General features: G+C 42.4%; 1 protein-coding gene across 1 annotated transcript in view; it reads left to right on the top strand.

The window, feature by feature from the left end:
• The first annotated feature begins 2034 nt into the window (after nt 1-2034).
• DGKQ (diacylglycerol kinase theta) overlaps nt 2035-16009 on the top strand; it is a 92330-nt gene continuing 78355 nt past the window's right edge. Inside the window, exon 1 of the mRNA XM_050328894.1 lies at nt 2035-2242. Within this exon, the coding sequence (XP_050184851.1) occupies nt 2035-2242 (208 nt within the window). The remainder of the gene's footprint in view (nt 2243-16009) is intronic.

The raw sequence follows: 16009 nt of genomic DNA on the forward strand, positions 1-16009 counted from the left end.
CTGCCCACGGCAGAAGTGGTTAGATGATCTTTAAGATCCCTTCCAACCCAAACCAGTCTTGGATTCTACGATATGATTAATTTCTCCTGCCTGTTCAGGTCTCTCTGGATGGCAGTGTAATGACAGTTCCCCCAGCTTGGAGTCATGCCCAAACCTGAAAATACTGCTCTCCATCACCCCCTCTATGTTCTTGATAAAGGTGCTCGTTGCAACTGGTCCCAGGAGAGACCCTGTAGTACTCCTCCTATTATGGGCCTCCAGGCAGAGTTCAAGTGTGACTCATTAACCCCTACCTGCTGCACTCAACCACCTAACCAGTGTTTTACCCATAAAGTTGTCCACCCATGCTGGACCATAACATTCCAGTTTGAGTACATGAATATTGTGGGAGACAAGTGATAAACCTTGCTGAAGTCAAGGTTCCACTGGTGTCCCCTCCTACACAGATCTATCCATTTGTCATGGAAAGCAATCAGGTTGCTCAGGCATCACTGACTGTTGGCAAATCCAGTACTGGCTGCTCCTCCTCATCTTCTCGTCCATGTGCTCAGAAATGTGTTCCAAGGGTCCTTGTGCTACAACCTTTACAAAGACCAAAGCAAGGCTGAGTTTGTCGAAGATGGGATCTATCATTAAGGGCTTTGGCTCTTTCATTGTATTCAGCAGGCAAACACCTTCAAAGGTTTCACACTGCTTCCCTCTTTCCAGGTCTCTTGTATATATGGGACTTGATAAATCTCTAAAGTATCTTGGATATGTTTTCTAAATCATGTTTTTAGGAGCAATTAGAAATATTTCAGACCTTTTGCATCTAACTATATCTCACTCCTTCTCCAACCATAAAAAGGTCATATTATGCTTTTTTTGGTCACTTAAGTTGTTTCTATTGTTTCTCCTTGAGAAGGTCAAATCCTCCTGATCATTAATACATTCATATTAACAACATGGAAAGAAGATGTAAAATAAGAGTAGGAGAAATTAAAAGAAGTTTTTTTTCTCTGCTGGTCTGCAGGACAACAGAATAGTTTATTACGCCTTTCACCAAAATACAAATAAATCAGAACCAAGAATGAAAATTTTAACTAATCTTTTCTTGCCTTCATGGCTTAATGAATGTACCTGGATATGTTTCAAGCAGCTCAGTGGAGGTTGTTGGAAATTGAGATCAAGGACAGAGTCAGACAAGCAGGGATGTGGACAGCATACATCTATATACACAAAATCCAAAAGCATAGCCTCCTTTCTTGTCCCAGCCTACTCCATTTGCCTAATGTAGTAACATTCAAAGAAACAGGCATTCAAGAGACTAGTAACAGAGAAACACGCAGGCATGTCAGTGCTTTCCAAACTAGCAGCAAGAAGTGAATATAAGGGACAAAACTCCCCATGTTTCAGAGGAAGGAAACTGCTCAGCAGAATCCCTTATCTCTTTTCGTAAAGGCAGAGATGTTGAGTTTGGAAGGCAAACCCTGTGGCAAATCATCTTTTACTCCCAGTGCAGCATCAGAAATCCTGAGGTGGAGCTCTGTGTGCTCTAAAACAGTACGAGGATGGGGTAGCAAAACTCTGCGGTTTAATGTGGTGGTAAAACACTGAAGGTCTCACCTCTGAGTCCAGAGGAGAGCAAGGAAGGGTTTAGAGCACAAGTCTTCTGAGGGGCAGCTGAGGGAGCGGGAGTTGTTTCGCCTGGAGACAGGGAGGTTCAGTGTGTACCTTTCACTCACTGCAACCACGTGAAAGGAGGTGGGGGTCGGCCTCTTCTCCGGGGCAACCAGCGACGCCCTCAAGCTGTGCCAGGGCGGTCTTAGTGCGGGCAGTAGGAGGAATTTCATCGCGGAAAGGACGGCCGGACCGCGGAACGGGCTGCCCGGGCAGGCGGTGTCCGGGAGAGGAGCCCTGAGGGCGCTGCCGCCAGGGGGCAGCGCGGCGCCGCCCGCCCGGGCTGTGAGGCGGCACCGCCCCCGCCCGCCCCCGCCGGCGGCCGTGGCGGAAGCGCGGGCAGCGCCGGTGCCGCGGAGCGGGCGGGCGGCGGGCATGGCGGACGGGGCGCGCTCGCTGCGCGGCGGCGGCGGCGGCGGAGGCAGCCCGGCCTCCAGCCCGGTGCTGGGCGGGCGGGGCCGCGCCGCGGCGGGGGGCGGCAGCCCGCCGGGCCACGCGTTCCGCAGGGTGACCCTGACCAAGCCCACCTTCTGCCACTACTGCACCGACTTCATCTGGGGGCTGGCCGGCTACCAGTGCGAGGGTAAGGGGCTGCCGGGGCGCCGCGGGGGCCGGGCGGGACCGGCTGGGCACCCGTCCGGGGCAAGGTGTGGGGGGGAGGAAAAAGAAATTGCTAAAAATACTGCCGGTGGAAACTCTAATAATAACATCTAACAACGGACTGTATAACACTAAAGCATAATAACAAAGCATAGTAATAAAACCGATCCTAAAATATAATACTAAAATGCAGTGCTGAAACGCAATACTGAAATACGTTAATGAAATATAATGCTAAAATACAGCACAAAATATGATATTAAAAACAGTACATTCTACACAATTTTTTTTAACAGTAGTAATAAATATTTTAATACTAGTAGTAGTAAAGCAGAGAAGTCAAGTCTGGAACCAACAACAATGCTGAAAATTCTACTCCTGTTAACAAGTGATAAGAATAAATTCTGACAATGGTGAGTCTAACGATAATAATTTTAATAATTATAATACCTAATCACAACCCTGGTAATGATAATAATAAAAATTCTAACAATAATAATAAAAACTCAGAGGTGTGGCACTGCTCACTCCTTTGTGGTGACCTCGGGTGTTTGCCATGGCCCATCCTGGGGTGGCCCCACTGTGAGCCTCCCACCACCCCAGCAGTTCACAGTGGATCCATCCCAGGTGTGCCCTTAGTTGCTGAAATGCTTGATGGCACGGAGGAACTGAGACCAGTGTGGAGTTTGAACCTTTTAAACCTGGTCTGACGCCAGGGAGGGGAGAGAGAATCACTAACTCTCCTTGTCGGCCTACATGACCTCAGCTGAAGGTGACAAAATCATGGCTTGTTCTGATGCAGCGAAATCAAGTGGTTCACAGGGACAAGAGGGGATCTATGTGTGCCTCTTTAAACAAAAACAACAAAAAACCAAACCAAACCCAAACGGCGCCCTGGTGTCTTCATGAGCCTATGCAGCCCAGCCAGCTTGGGTTGCAGCTCCAAAACCACATCTGGAAGAGTGGGGTTGTGCAAGAGCCTCATTGTTTGGGTGAGTATCACACGTGGCTGTAGGTGTAGAACAAGTACCATGCAGTTCTTGATACATCTCCTGCCTTTGTCACTGCTGTGGGTGAAGAGGGTGCGCGATTAAATTGGGTGGAAGTCATGTTCCTGTGTGGTGCAAGGCAAGTCTTGCAAGAAAGGTTTAATATTTGCTTAAAACTTCTCCATGGGATGTGTTGTTCTGGCTGCATAGCAGAAAGTCACTGCTTACCCTAATCAGCCAAAAAGCCCCAAACTCAATTGAAAATTTCTTACGTTGTGAAAATGCACAAAGCTGGTCTTCTGTGGTCTCTTATTCTGTCACTGACTTAAAAAAATTGGAGTCAAAAAAGTGGGCATTCTGGTGTTAGTTTTGTCACTTGAAACTGAGTGGTTTTGGTAATGGTAACAGGTAGAAAAATGTGAAAGGTTTGCCCAGGATGTCTAACTTTTTTTCTTTCCATTTGCACATTATATACTTAAAGGTAGTCCATAGCTGCAACAATTTAGGGTTTGTTCCTAGTTTGAAAAGTGCACTGACAGTTTGTATCCTGAAATTGTTCTTCTCCTTTGGCTTTTCAGGCAGAATTCTGGATAAGGATCACTAGCATCACTGTCTAATGACCATGTGTTGATGAGGCATTTCCAAGTTGCACTGTTAATATATCTCTTTTACACCTACATCTTAAAACTCCATCCCAAACAAGTCACCTGTGTGAGAAAATACTCTTAGTTTTCATTAGCTGTAACATTCCTTGCTCAGAGTGTGTGGGGAAACCCTGTAATGCCACCTGGCACATGAGTGTTTCCTTTGAGTGAAGAGCCGATTTTATTTTATTTTTTTGACTCATTTGTCTGTTTTCACCCAACTATTCTTAGTGTCATGTTTGTCCTTCAAACAACTTACTTCTAAACAGCAACTTTAAAAAATACCTGATGGTCATTTGCTCAAGGTGGCTGCTTTTGAGAAGTCACTTAGTAAATGCTAATACAATTTCTTGAATGATATTTTGAGTAAATTCTGTTTAAAAGCATTGCAAGTGGAATTGCAGCTGAGCTGATATTTGGCTTCCCTTTGATAAACCATCCACAGGCTTCAAAGTTAAGACATTGAGGGGCCTTCTTCTGAGTGAATTTACAATGGTTGCTGTTCCAAATCCTTGCGTTCAGATGTTCAGTCTCCTGATGCTGTTTATGTTGATGTTCCCTTAAGTTGGTCATTTGCCATACAGAAAGCTTCCAAACTGTGGAGGAGACCAAGCGTGCTGATGATGAGACTCCATCAATTATAGAAAAGAGAAAAAAATTCCACACATGCACGAAAAGAAACCAAACCAAAAAAAACCCAGCCTCTCTTAGCTGTTATTATTTTGAGTGGTTGTGTGGTCCAGGTGATCTGGATTTGAGTTTTAATTGTGATTGACCCTTGGAAATGTGAATGTATGTGTGATTGTATATACACGTATATGTGCGTGTGTGTGTGAATTATCAAGTCTGTGGAGTTTTTCAGTAAATGTGTCAACTACTCAGCAGACTGGCACATACCCGTGTGGCTTTCATTGCTGCGTAGCAGAAATACAAGTAAATAAAATGATTTCTTGAAACACTTCTGACAGTGCAGGCCAAGAGAAGTGGTCTTTAGCTTTTCTTCTTGTGAACTCGGAAAAGTACGTAGAAGAGATGCTCTGATGCTCTCTGTGCAAGGCACAAAGTGTCCTGCATCTAACCTTTTTTTTTTAAAGTAAAATACTGCTTCCCTCTCCAGTTCAAGGCCAGAACCACTGCTGTGAGCACTTTGTAAGGGAGTGAAGGTACTCCAGGGGACAATTGCATTTCTCTTACTAGATCAGCAAGGTGTTTTTACAAGTGAAACTCTACAGGGGAGGCAGCAGTTTTGCTGTGTGGATTACGCATCCAGTTGGGTCTGAAGATTTTACAGTATTAAACTTCTGTGCATGTACTTATTGTAACATCAGTCAACTAGATTTGCATCTGTGTTTTTTTTCCCGCACCCTCCTCCACCCCACAGAGTTGTTTTCTGTAAACCCTTTGTAAATGACTATATTTCTTACCACTTCACAATCTGTAGCTGTGACTTCCTTTGGCATGTGTGAAAGAATAAGTGATGCTTGAATTGTAACATGAAAAATTGCTCTCTTATATTGCTCTTGTTTTTCAAAGTCAGGACATTCCAGGTTAGAGTGGGTTTAAATTTCCTCAAGCTTGGCAAGAAAAAGGCAATGTAAGTGGCTAGGGTTTGTGCATGTGTATATGCATCTTAAAAATGAAAAATATTAAATATATGAAGTCTGTATAAGAAGTAAGGAGAGCTCTCATTGGTAGTTCACAGAAGAACCAATTTCATACACTAAAAGATAGCTAGCTAATTTGGAGTTTGGGTTTACTTCTAGCCACCAATAAAACCACTTTTCACAGTGTTTTTATTTTACATAAAACACTTCAAGAATAAAAAAGTAGGAAGAATTGTGAATCTGTACATGTTGCAGGCTGCAGGTATTGCCAGTGCTATAAAACTTTTTAGTGTGAAAATGTTTCTGTTTGGCTTATTTTAGCCAAAGGTAGAATGTAAGGAATTTAAGTAGTAAGCAAGTTTATTGGCAAATTTAACAACTGTTTAAGCATTTTTAGGTTCTTTATATCTGTACATATTTAATTAGAACATTTATGGGAAGCTGCTGTCATGGACTTTTTGGTCTGTTTCTACTAGGGAAATGCCATTTAAGCAGGTATGGAACCTGTCTTGATATGAAGGCTCTAAGTCAAATAATACTTTGGGAAACAGCGTCCTTGTTTTCTGGTTTTGTATTTATTTTTGAGGGTTTGGGCATTTTGAAATTATTTTTGTTTTTAGGCTTTGTATTCTGAGCAGAACCTCCAAAGATATTCCAAGATAGATAAATCTTTGTTTCTCCTAATCTGATCTGGATGTTGGCTGACAACACTGCAGCTTTTCCAGACTAAAATGTACATGGTGAATCTGAGTTATGCTTATGCCATAAATCTCTGATTTGGCAAGACAGCCATAAAGCTGCTGTGATTCATACAGGTATGTCCCGGACATGGGCAAGCCATGTTGTTCCTTGCTGGTGTAGGAGAGTCTGGAGATGTTCGGGCAACACCTCTGCAGCGGTCTGCAGGTGCATATTCTGGACATGTTTTGAATGCAGTCTGCTGTATTTAAAGGCTGTTTTAAGAAATTAGATAAGGAATGTGTGTTTTAGTTTGAGGCTGGGAGTCAGATGAGCAGGGAGTTTGTTGAGATATGGGAATAGTAGCAAGGAATAAGGAGACGAAGCAATACCCTTGAAGACACATCTTTTCTAGTTAGTTCTGTTGTTGAGATAGACGTCTGAAACATATTTGACCTTGCAGGTTTCATTTAGCTCTGCTTTGAAGGAAGTGAGCAATGTATGAGATTCCCCCAGTAGCCTAAATTCTTGCAGTTCAAAAGGAAAACAAACTCTTCCTTCTTGTGACAAGCTTGGCTTGCTTTTGAAGCATTTTGAACTAAAAATAAAAGCTGCAAGAAGGTAAAACCATAGTAAAATCTTACTTCTATCCTCCAACCAGTTGGAATTTTCGAGACTTGCTGGCTTTATTCTTCATTGGTTTCCTTGCCAGTGGTGGGGCCTTTCCATGCATCAATAAGATGATTGATGTTGAGATGCATTTTGAGTTTGTGGTTGAGATGCTGTTGAGTGGATGTGACTTTGCTGCATTTGAAACTTAGATGAAGCCATGTGACTCTGAATTCATCTTGTGAACAAACACAGACTGTCAAAAAAGGGGAAAAAAACCCCTGAAACAAAAAACCACTCCCCAAAATAAAACCTAACACAGAAACTTGGCTCAGTTCTGGTCAAGCTGAAATACATGTTGGGAAAAATGTTTGTAGCATTGACTGACACATTGAAAAATGCAACTTACTGGTCTGGATTTGAAGGATAATGCATTTTGTACAGAAGAGAATTTATACTTCTCTTTTCCCTGCCTCCTGACAGCATATCAGAGGAAAATATCATTGTCACCATCAGTGATGCAGAGAAAAAGACAGGGAGCTTTGTGAGGATGCACACAGCTTTTGTAGCTGGAAGCTATAGTTTGTGTTGATAACATTAGCCCAAATTTCAGTCCAGAAACTCAATTAGTCAGTAAATAACTTACTGCAGAAAGTGCTAAAGCCAGTAATCCAATACCAAGCTTTGCACAGCACTTTCATGTATCATCTGCTTTACTGCTTCAGTCTGACTCAGTGATGAGTTCCAAAAGCACTAAAGGTGTACTCATCAACCCCTCATGGTACGCAGTGGCTGCTGATGTGGCTCTGCAGGTTTCCTTTCTAGATGGTGTTTCATCACATATTGCTTAGACTTTCTGTGTTCAGGTGTTCCTCAGCCATCTTCAAGGCTAATAACCTCTGGTCATTTTAATCTTGCACAAAATTTTCAGTCTTTCTCTGGGAAGTTTCCCACGGACCATAGTTCTTGCAGTGCTGTGCTTAAGGGTCTGAAAAGCTATTCATTCTTTCTTGCAGTTGTGTGGGAGATAAATGCCTGACTAGTTTTGTGATAAACAAAGAACATTAAACTCCAAGGATTTCCGCATAAAACATTTTCTAAGTACTGTACTAGTCATTTAACAGCATTTTGTTTAAAACTTGCACAGCATTTCAGTCAGAAGTGGCCTCATTACTTCATGGGTGGAGAAGCACTGGCCTGTTCCGATTTTCTGTGATGTTTATGTGCATTTGCTGTGGGCTGATGCACTCCCTGCTTCAAGTTTGCTTTCTTTTTGGAAATCAGTAACATCTACCCTTGCTCTGAAGACGGCATGCCTTCCTTCTTTATAGATGTGGAAGTTTGTATTAAAATAGATTGTGGTGCATCTTGCTCAGCAACACACATCTCTGTGTGACTCCTCAGCCCTCCCTCAGTTTATTGTTCAGCAATTCCTTTCTGGTAGTGATGTTATTTTTATTTCCATGTTTTCTCAGTAATGTTAGTTAGTGTCCTGGGGTTTTCCATGTAAAATAAGCCCATTAAGCAGTCACTTTGCATTGACAATTGCTTTATAACCCACTCTGGGTTATGTATAATGGGTGTTAGTTACCCAATTGTAATTGCAACCCAAGGTGGGGGTCTCCTGCTTCTGCTGCGGTGGGGGGGTGGCGGGGAATGGCACAAGGCGTACAAGGTTTTCAATTTTTGTTTACCTCTTGGCAGTTTGTAACAAATGTTTCTATTTTTCCCACCCACCACCACACTTATTGTGAATTATTAGTCCAGGGATAAGGAATTTTGCTACATTTTTTCCAATGGGTTACTTCTGGGCAGGGTCTCTTTGCTTGTTTGTCTATTTTCTCGTTTTTCATTACAGGGTCTTTATAACTTGTCCCTCACTTACTTTGCTACTTGGTATCCCATAGAGAACCAGGAAGGTTCCCTTCCTGATTTTGGAGCTTTCTTCTCGTGGGGGAGCTTTGAATTATCATTCAGTCAGGCTATCCCTGGGTGACCTTTGCTTTTTGGTTATGTCACTGGTTTCTTCGAGTTGTTTCTAGCTCTGCATCTCATTGGCTCAAACTGACTTTCTTCTGGGCTACTTGTTGCTCAATTAGGTCCATCCTGAGCTGGCTCACAGAAGTCTCTTTGGCAAAACTGCTTTTGCAACATGTGTGGAAAAGAGGCGACTAAATTACCTGAATGTATTTAGCTTAACTCAGCTCCAATGGGGAAAGTGTAGGTTGTATGTATAGCATATACACCTTTTTAAGGGATAAAATAGTATGTGCTGATCAACTCCTGTTCCTTTTAGTTGGTTTGTTTGGGTTTTTTACCCAGCATTTTTATTTCGTGGCACCTTTCAGTTTTGAGAGGAGCCTGTTAGGAAACACTCCTAAGCAGAGAGCAAAAGCTAACGTGTGTGTATCACAGTGTGATAAAAAACACACTGGAAGTGTACTTCTTTTGTTTTGTTTTGTTTTGAAGTGTGCTACCACAGTAGTCTTCCTTTTAAACCGTATCATTGACTACTGTTGTCTCCCTTGTCAAAGTTTGTTTTTCAGTAGAGTACAGTCAACCTCTAATTTCACTTCCTGTTTTTATTGAAATATTTTTATTTGGTTGACTCTAGAAGAATGGGAGTGTTTACATGTGTTTGTGTATATACTCATACATATATATTCATATATATTTATGTGAAGAACACATGCATTTGAATTTTTTTATATGTTTGCTTTTTTTCCTGTTTGGAATTGAATATGAATTATTCACTTGGATATATGTTTAGGATTCTGAATGTAATGTGGTCATATCGCTCACGTACTTAGCTTCCTTTTAAATACCAGTTGTATGATATAGTTGTCATGCGACTTATGAAAAAGTAATGTTTTTTTAGATCTAAAGAACTAATAGTTAGAATAAATAATGCTGTGTTTGAACTACAATTTAATCCATCCCTGGAGGTTTACACACAGAATAGTGCTAGAGACATTCTGAATACTTGGCTAAACAGATTTTCTTTTAGATAACTGAATTATTTGATCTTCAGGTGTTAAAATCAGAGCACTGTATCATTCTGCAGGGTAGTATTAGATTACAGTGGCTAGAAAATTGGACATCCAGTTCAAGTGCAAGAATACATAAAAAAAAAAAAAATCTCTGTTCCTCATTGTTTTTCTTTCTGCTGGGCAGATTGTGTCACTTTGTAGTGTCTTGGTTTGTCATGCTGTAATTCAGGAAGCGAATCTGTCCTTCTTCTGCAATACTTTCTCTACAGATTGTGGAAATAATAACTGATAAACCTTGTTAAGCCACTGAACGTAGAAATACTCTACTATCCAGTTCCTTAAGTGATTCAAACAAAAATACTTCCTCAATGCTGAAATCGTTACGTGGCTGGGATCTTCTTTGGTTGAGATTTTCAAAAGAAGGCAGAAGAATACAAGGAAATTGCTAAGATTCCTCTAAGCATGAAGATGGCGTGAGGGAAGGATCTGAACATAGAGTGAAAAGGCTAGTCCTGTTTGAGATTGTGGATGCTTTCTTTCAGAATAAAAAATACCTTTTGTGAGATGACAGATTTTCTTCAGAATTTAGTTGGGGTGACAGAGTGAGTGTACATCATCCTACATACAAATTTGCATGGGAAACTGATGGGGACTTGCAGTCCTGGAATGTATCTGCTATAGAAGGAAGCCCTCAGACTTGAATCAAAGGTGTGGGCTGAGTAATGTCCCAGGAAAAACTGCATTTTTCTCATTCAAGCCCTTCTCAAAACAGTGTCGATAAGGAGCGCTGGAAGAGCTGACTTCAAAATTTTTGCGTGTTCGCAAATGTTTAGGTAACTTGAAACTCTCAGGACGTTTTTGCAAGTCGATGCCCACGTTCTGGGTGGCCACAGATGCCGTAGGATATGCCGGTGGCATAGTGCCACACTGGAACAGTTGTACCCGGCAGGTGTGTGTGTGAGCTGTGAGCAGTGTGTCTGCCCTCACTGCTGGAGGGTTGTCATTGGTGGTAATAGCAGCCCTTCCAAAAAGCAGTCACAACTCCTTTATCCTGAAAGGGGTTGAAACTTTGGGAAAATGGTGCTTGCAATTATGTTTGATGCTCTAACCCTCTGTCTGGGTGCTGGGCAGACTTAGCTCTGTAAACAGAAGGTGCTGAGTGAGAAACCAGACATGTGATCCAAAATGACAAGGTGTGGAAGAAGAGATGTAACCTTAAAACCAAAAACAAATTAAAAGGTTCCTGTTTTGATTTCTGTGCTGTTGACTTACACACCTGTAGTTTCTCGTGTGAAGAAGTTAATTAACAGCAGCTGAGACTTGTTAGACCTCACCAGCTGAATCCTTTTTTCAAAAATAGGCCAGAGGAGGAGGTAAAAATACTGTAATGTCAAAAATACTCTTCAAAACAGCTAAATATTGTTGTGTCCATTCTGGTTTTTACCTCTCTTGTTCTATTCCTATTATATTTTCTTTGCTCCAGAATAGCTCCAGTATGGCAAATGCCTTGAGATTTCTTGAAGCTGTTGTATTCTTCATTCAAGCACTTTTTCTTCAAGTAGGGCAAACAGATTATTTAAAAAATAAATCCACTAGATAATGGAAATATATTACACTTTTTCAGTGTAACTTTTTCATTTTTGCTTTTGCTCAGTGTAACTTTTTTCTTAAATGTGCTCTCATGGGAAGCCTCAAGAACCTTTCAGCATGTGTTGGTAATTCATGTGTATAAATTAACAGCTGATAATGTTGCATAGTAAATTAAGAACAAGTGCTACAGGAACTTGCTCTGTCACTCTGATCTATTGAAAAGACCACACCAAACACCGCCAAACCAAAATAAACAAGACCTTGGTATAATTTGGTCCCTTTCTGGAAAGATTTATAGTTTTTGGGGGTACATTTTGAATTTTACTGTTTTGTGAGCAAAGCTGCTATGCCTTAGAAGTACTGGTGTATTTGTCAGTGGTGTATGTAACCTGTCACTGCAGGCTTCTGTTCTCTAGATAGATGTAAATGCTCGGCATCTATGAATTTTACATGATCTTACTCATGTGAAAGTACTGTTCCTTTAATTCAAGATAAATATAGTCCTGAATCTCATCAATGACTCAAGCCTAAGTGGTGGAACTAAAATCCTCACACTTTCCTAACAGGAATCTCATTAAAATACTTGAAGTGAATAAAATTAAGAATAGGCATTTAAAAAAAAAAAATCACAGAGATTAGCACTTTCAACTTGCTAGCCTTTCTGGAATTAGTGCCTTGTGTGTTTTGTTTTCCTGATTCACTACTCTGTGAATCATTTGCCTTTTGTTTCCCGACGATGTCAATAGCTTTATAGTAACCAGACTGGAGAAAATACTAAATGTTCTTACCCAGTTGACACAGGACTGTTCCCTAGGTTTTTGCATTTTTGTCTCCCTCTCTTCTTTCCAGGTTGGTTTTTTTTTGGTCAAATCCTATAGTTTTATACACTTCTCTGCGTGATGTAGCTTGGAAATGAAGCCCTATAGGAATGAGAAATAGAGGTTGCTATGGCAACTGGACTGTCTTGTTTTTTAACTTGTTTTGTTTTGTGGTGATAAGAAGTGTTGAGATACCATAGATAATCCTGAGATTACCCATGTTAAAAGTGGAAGAAAGCTTATTTTGGGGTTATGTAGATTAATAATTCGATGCACATTTAATAGTATCTAACATTTCTTTAAAAACTGTAACTGTAAGTGCTGTGGAGGTATGTGTGTGTTATTGTAGCTAAGGTTAGCAGTGTTTTTTGTTCTAGTATCTTCAGGATTTTTGAATGTATTTTTATGTTCTTTGTTCAGTTTTTAAGAGACAAGGTGGAAGAGGGATTGCAAACCTCCTGCTTACATCCTGTTTACATCACTGAAGTGAAAAGCGCTGGGTTTATGTGAAACACTGCCTGTCTCTCCTTGGTCCACTCAGTATCTTACATGTGTTTGGGAGGGAATTCCTTGTTTTCCCCCCTGCTAAGAGGACAGAGCAAACTCACCGAGCCTCTGTGTGCAGAGGATACATACGTAGCTTACATTGTGTGCCTCTGGTGATAGGCCCCACAGGTGCAGGGCTGTGTTACAGCTGGTCTGAGTGCTCCAGTGTTGAGAATGTCTCCAAGTCTTTGAGTATTGTGGGAGTGTCCAGGCAACGGGGTCAATATCACATTTTTCTGACAAAATGTGGTCATAGCTTATGAAGTCCTACTGTGCGTTAAGTTCAGCTGCAATCCACTCTGTTTGTTTAAGTAACTCAAATTCTTCTTTTTTGAAGAAAGATGTGTTACTGTTATTTCCCTTTTATACATGGGGAGGCGTTTCGGCTTGAGTATGTCTTAACATTGCAGAAGTATTAGGAGGACTGGTTTTTCACTGGAGACATCTGTGTTATTACTGAAGTATGACACTGACATGGTGGTGTGTGAATTTATGGGTGCTGTAGTGGGTAACCAGTGACAGTGATGAAGGAGGCCACATGTGTGAGGGCTTGAACCTTGCAGTGTTTATGCAGGGTGCCTAGGCACGATAAACTCAAGAAGTCAGCAAGTCCAAGTGCAAGGTGCTGCACCTGGGTTGGGGCAATCCCAGAAATAAGCAGAGAGTGGGAGAAGTCGTCATTAGGGAGCAGCCCTGTGGAGAAGGACTTGGGAGTTCTTGTTGGTGAAAGGCTGGACACAAGCCAACAGTGTGCACTTGCACATTGCCAGAAAGCAAGCACATCCTGGGCTACATCAAAAGCAGTGTGGCCAGTAGGTCAAGGGATCTGATTCTACCCCTCTACTCTGCCCTTGTGAAACCCTCACCTGGAGTACCGTGTCGAGGTCTGGGATCCTCAGCACAGGAAATACATGGACTTGTTAAACTGGGTCTAGAGGAGGCCACAAAGATGATCAGAGGGAGCAACTCTCCTGTGAAAGTGGGCTGAGAGCTGGGCTTGTTCAGCGAAGAGAAGACTTCAGGGAGACATCATTACAGCCTTCCAGTAACTTAAGGAGGGTTACTAAAAGGAGGGAGAGGGACTTTTTATGTGGGCAGATAGTGACAGCACAAGGGACTATGATTTTAAACTGGAAGAGGGCAGGTTTACATTAGGTGTTAGGAAGAATTTCTTTGCTCAGAGGACGATGAAGCACTGGAACAGGTTGCCCAGAGAAGTTATGGATACCCCATCCCTGCAGGTGTTCAAGGCAAGGTTGGATGGGGTCTTGAGCAACCTGGTCTAGTGAATGGCAGGATGAATTGAAACTGGATGATCTTTGAGGTCCCTTCCAGCCCTAACCATGATTTTATGATGAAGTTTTAGTTGCAAGAACACTTGCATTAAATGTGAAATTGTTTTAGTCATTTTCCTTTAAACTGAGGGCTGGATCAGTCTGTCTTGTGTTTTTTGTTGTGCCATTCTGTTCTGAACGCTGTAAGCTATAGCTCTTTGTTTTGACCAGTTGCTCTGAGTCAGCTGGAGAGTGCTGATAAACAACTGACAAAGTTTCTCTTTGTAAAGCATCATCCTCAAAGCACTGACTTGGAGAAGCTGTTGCAGACAACTGCAGACAACTGTTGCAGGGAGCTGAGTACCATGACTTCAGCATGGTAAATATGCTGGGGGGTATGTGTCCTGCAATAGGTGGCTCTGAAGTCCAGTTGGATCTTCCTTGTCACTCTTCTGTTTTTAACCTTTACATGTTTTTGTGCTCCTGCTGTCCTGTTTCACCTACAGATGCTGCAGAGCTGGCACATCTTTGTTCCAGCCACTTGTTCAGCTGATTGCATGGGTAGTCTGCAGCAGAAGACGAAAGAGGCACCTGATTAAGACAGAGCCAGAGGAAATTACTGATCTTTCAAGAGGCTTTTCTGTACTGGCACTTGATTTTCTTCTTACCCCCATGGCATCTTGATGCAATTGAGTTGGGTGCCTTTGGGGGACCTTTCCTCTCCCTTGAAGGTTTTTAAGGAGCTATAGCCTTTCACTACATGTGCAGTGAGTGTGATCAAAAGTCTTCTCTCAGCCTTCAAGCTGCCTTGACCCTTTCTAGCTGTGTAAAGGCTGTAGTACGAAAGACCTGGGGAAAAGTACTGAAAGGCTGTAATAAGGTTTCCTTGGAGCCTTCTCTTCTCAAGGCAGAACTCTCTCAGCCTTTCCTCATTGGAAAGGTGCTGATATTAACCAACCATCTGATAATTTTTGTGGTCTTTCTCTGGGCCAGCTTCAAAACCTCCATGTCTTTTCTGTGCTGAGAACCCCAGGGTTGGATGCAGTGTTCCAGATGGGGTCTCACGAGTGTGGAGTAGGGGTGCAGAATCACGTCCCTCAATCTGCTGGCTATGCTTCTTCAGCTTCTTTAAACAACAGCACCCTCAAGTCCTTCTTGACAGGGCTGTTCTCAATCTATTCACCCCTCAGCCTGTGCTGATATCGGGGCTTGCCCTGGCCCAGGTGCAGCACCTTCAGCTTGGTCTTGTTGAACCTCTTGAGGTTCCCATGGGCCCACTTCTTGAACTTGTCCAGGTCCCTCTGGATGGCATCTCATCCTTCAGGTGTGTCAACCGCACCACTCAACCTGGTGTCATGTGCAGACTTGCTGACTGTGCACTCGATGCTGCTGACTTTGTGAAGACATTAAACAGTACTGTCCCAGTATGGACCCCTGAGGGACACCACTTGTCACTGATCTCCATCCAGACATTTTACTGTTGGCCACTACCCTCTGAATGTGGCCATCCAGCTAATTCCTTTAATCAAAGTTGTATTCAGACTGGCCATTTTTTAACTAGCCATATTGTGCAGAATGGAAGGAGAATGGACTGCAACATCTTGAGTGGAGTGGGTGGACCCCTCTTCTTTGTACAGGCACAACTGGTAAAGTGTCTAGATCTTCTGCTGACCATGGTTGTAACTTAGAGAAGCCTCTTGACTAAATGGAGATGGCTGCTTTTGCTACTAGGCATAGCTTGCCTGTGCAGTTGCTGTTTTTCTCCTTGGGGTGTGAAGCCTTGTTGGAACTGAGCATATGACACAGGTGCCTTTGTTGTCTCTCCAGCTGTGAATGCTCCAGCTTCACCTGCCTAGCAGCATTTAGGGAACCTGCTCTGGGGTGAAGTATGGAGATGGGAGGATGAGGAGGATGCTGTTCTGGCAGGTGAAATTCCATTAGCCCATTTGTCCATAATTTCTTTACTGTACCAGGGAGATGGAGAAGGAAAATAGTTTGTCATCAGGCT

The sequence above is a fragment of the Myiozetetes cayanensis genome, unplaced genomic scaffold (genome assembly GCF_022539395.1).
Source record: "Myiozetetes cayanensis isolate MyiCay16 unplaced genomic scaffold, myiCay2020 scf4, whole genome shotgun sequence".
In the NCBI taxonomy this organism is placed as follows: Eukaryota; Metazoa; Chordata; class Aves; order Passeriformes; family Tyrannidae; genus Myiozetetes; species Myiozetetes cayanensis.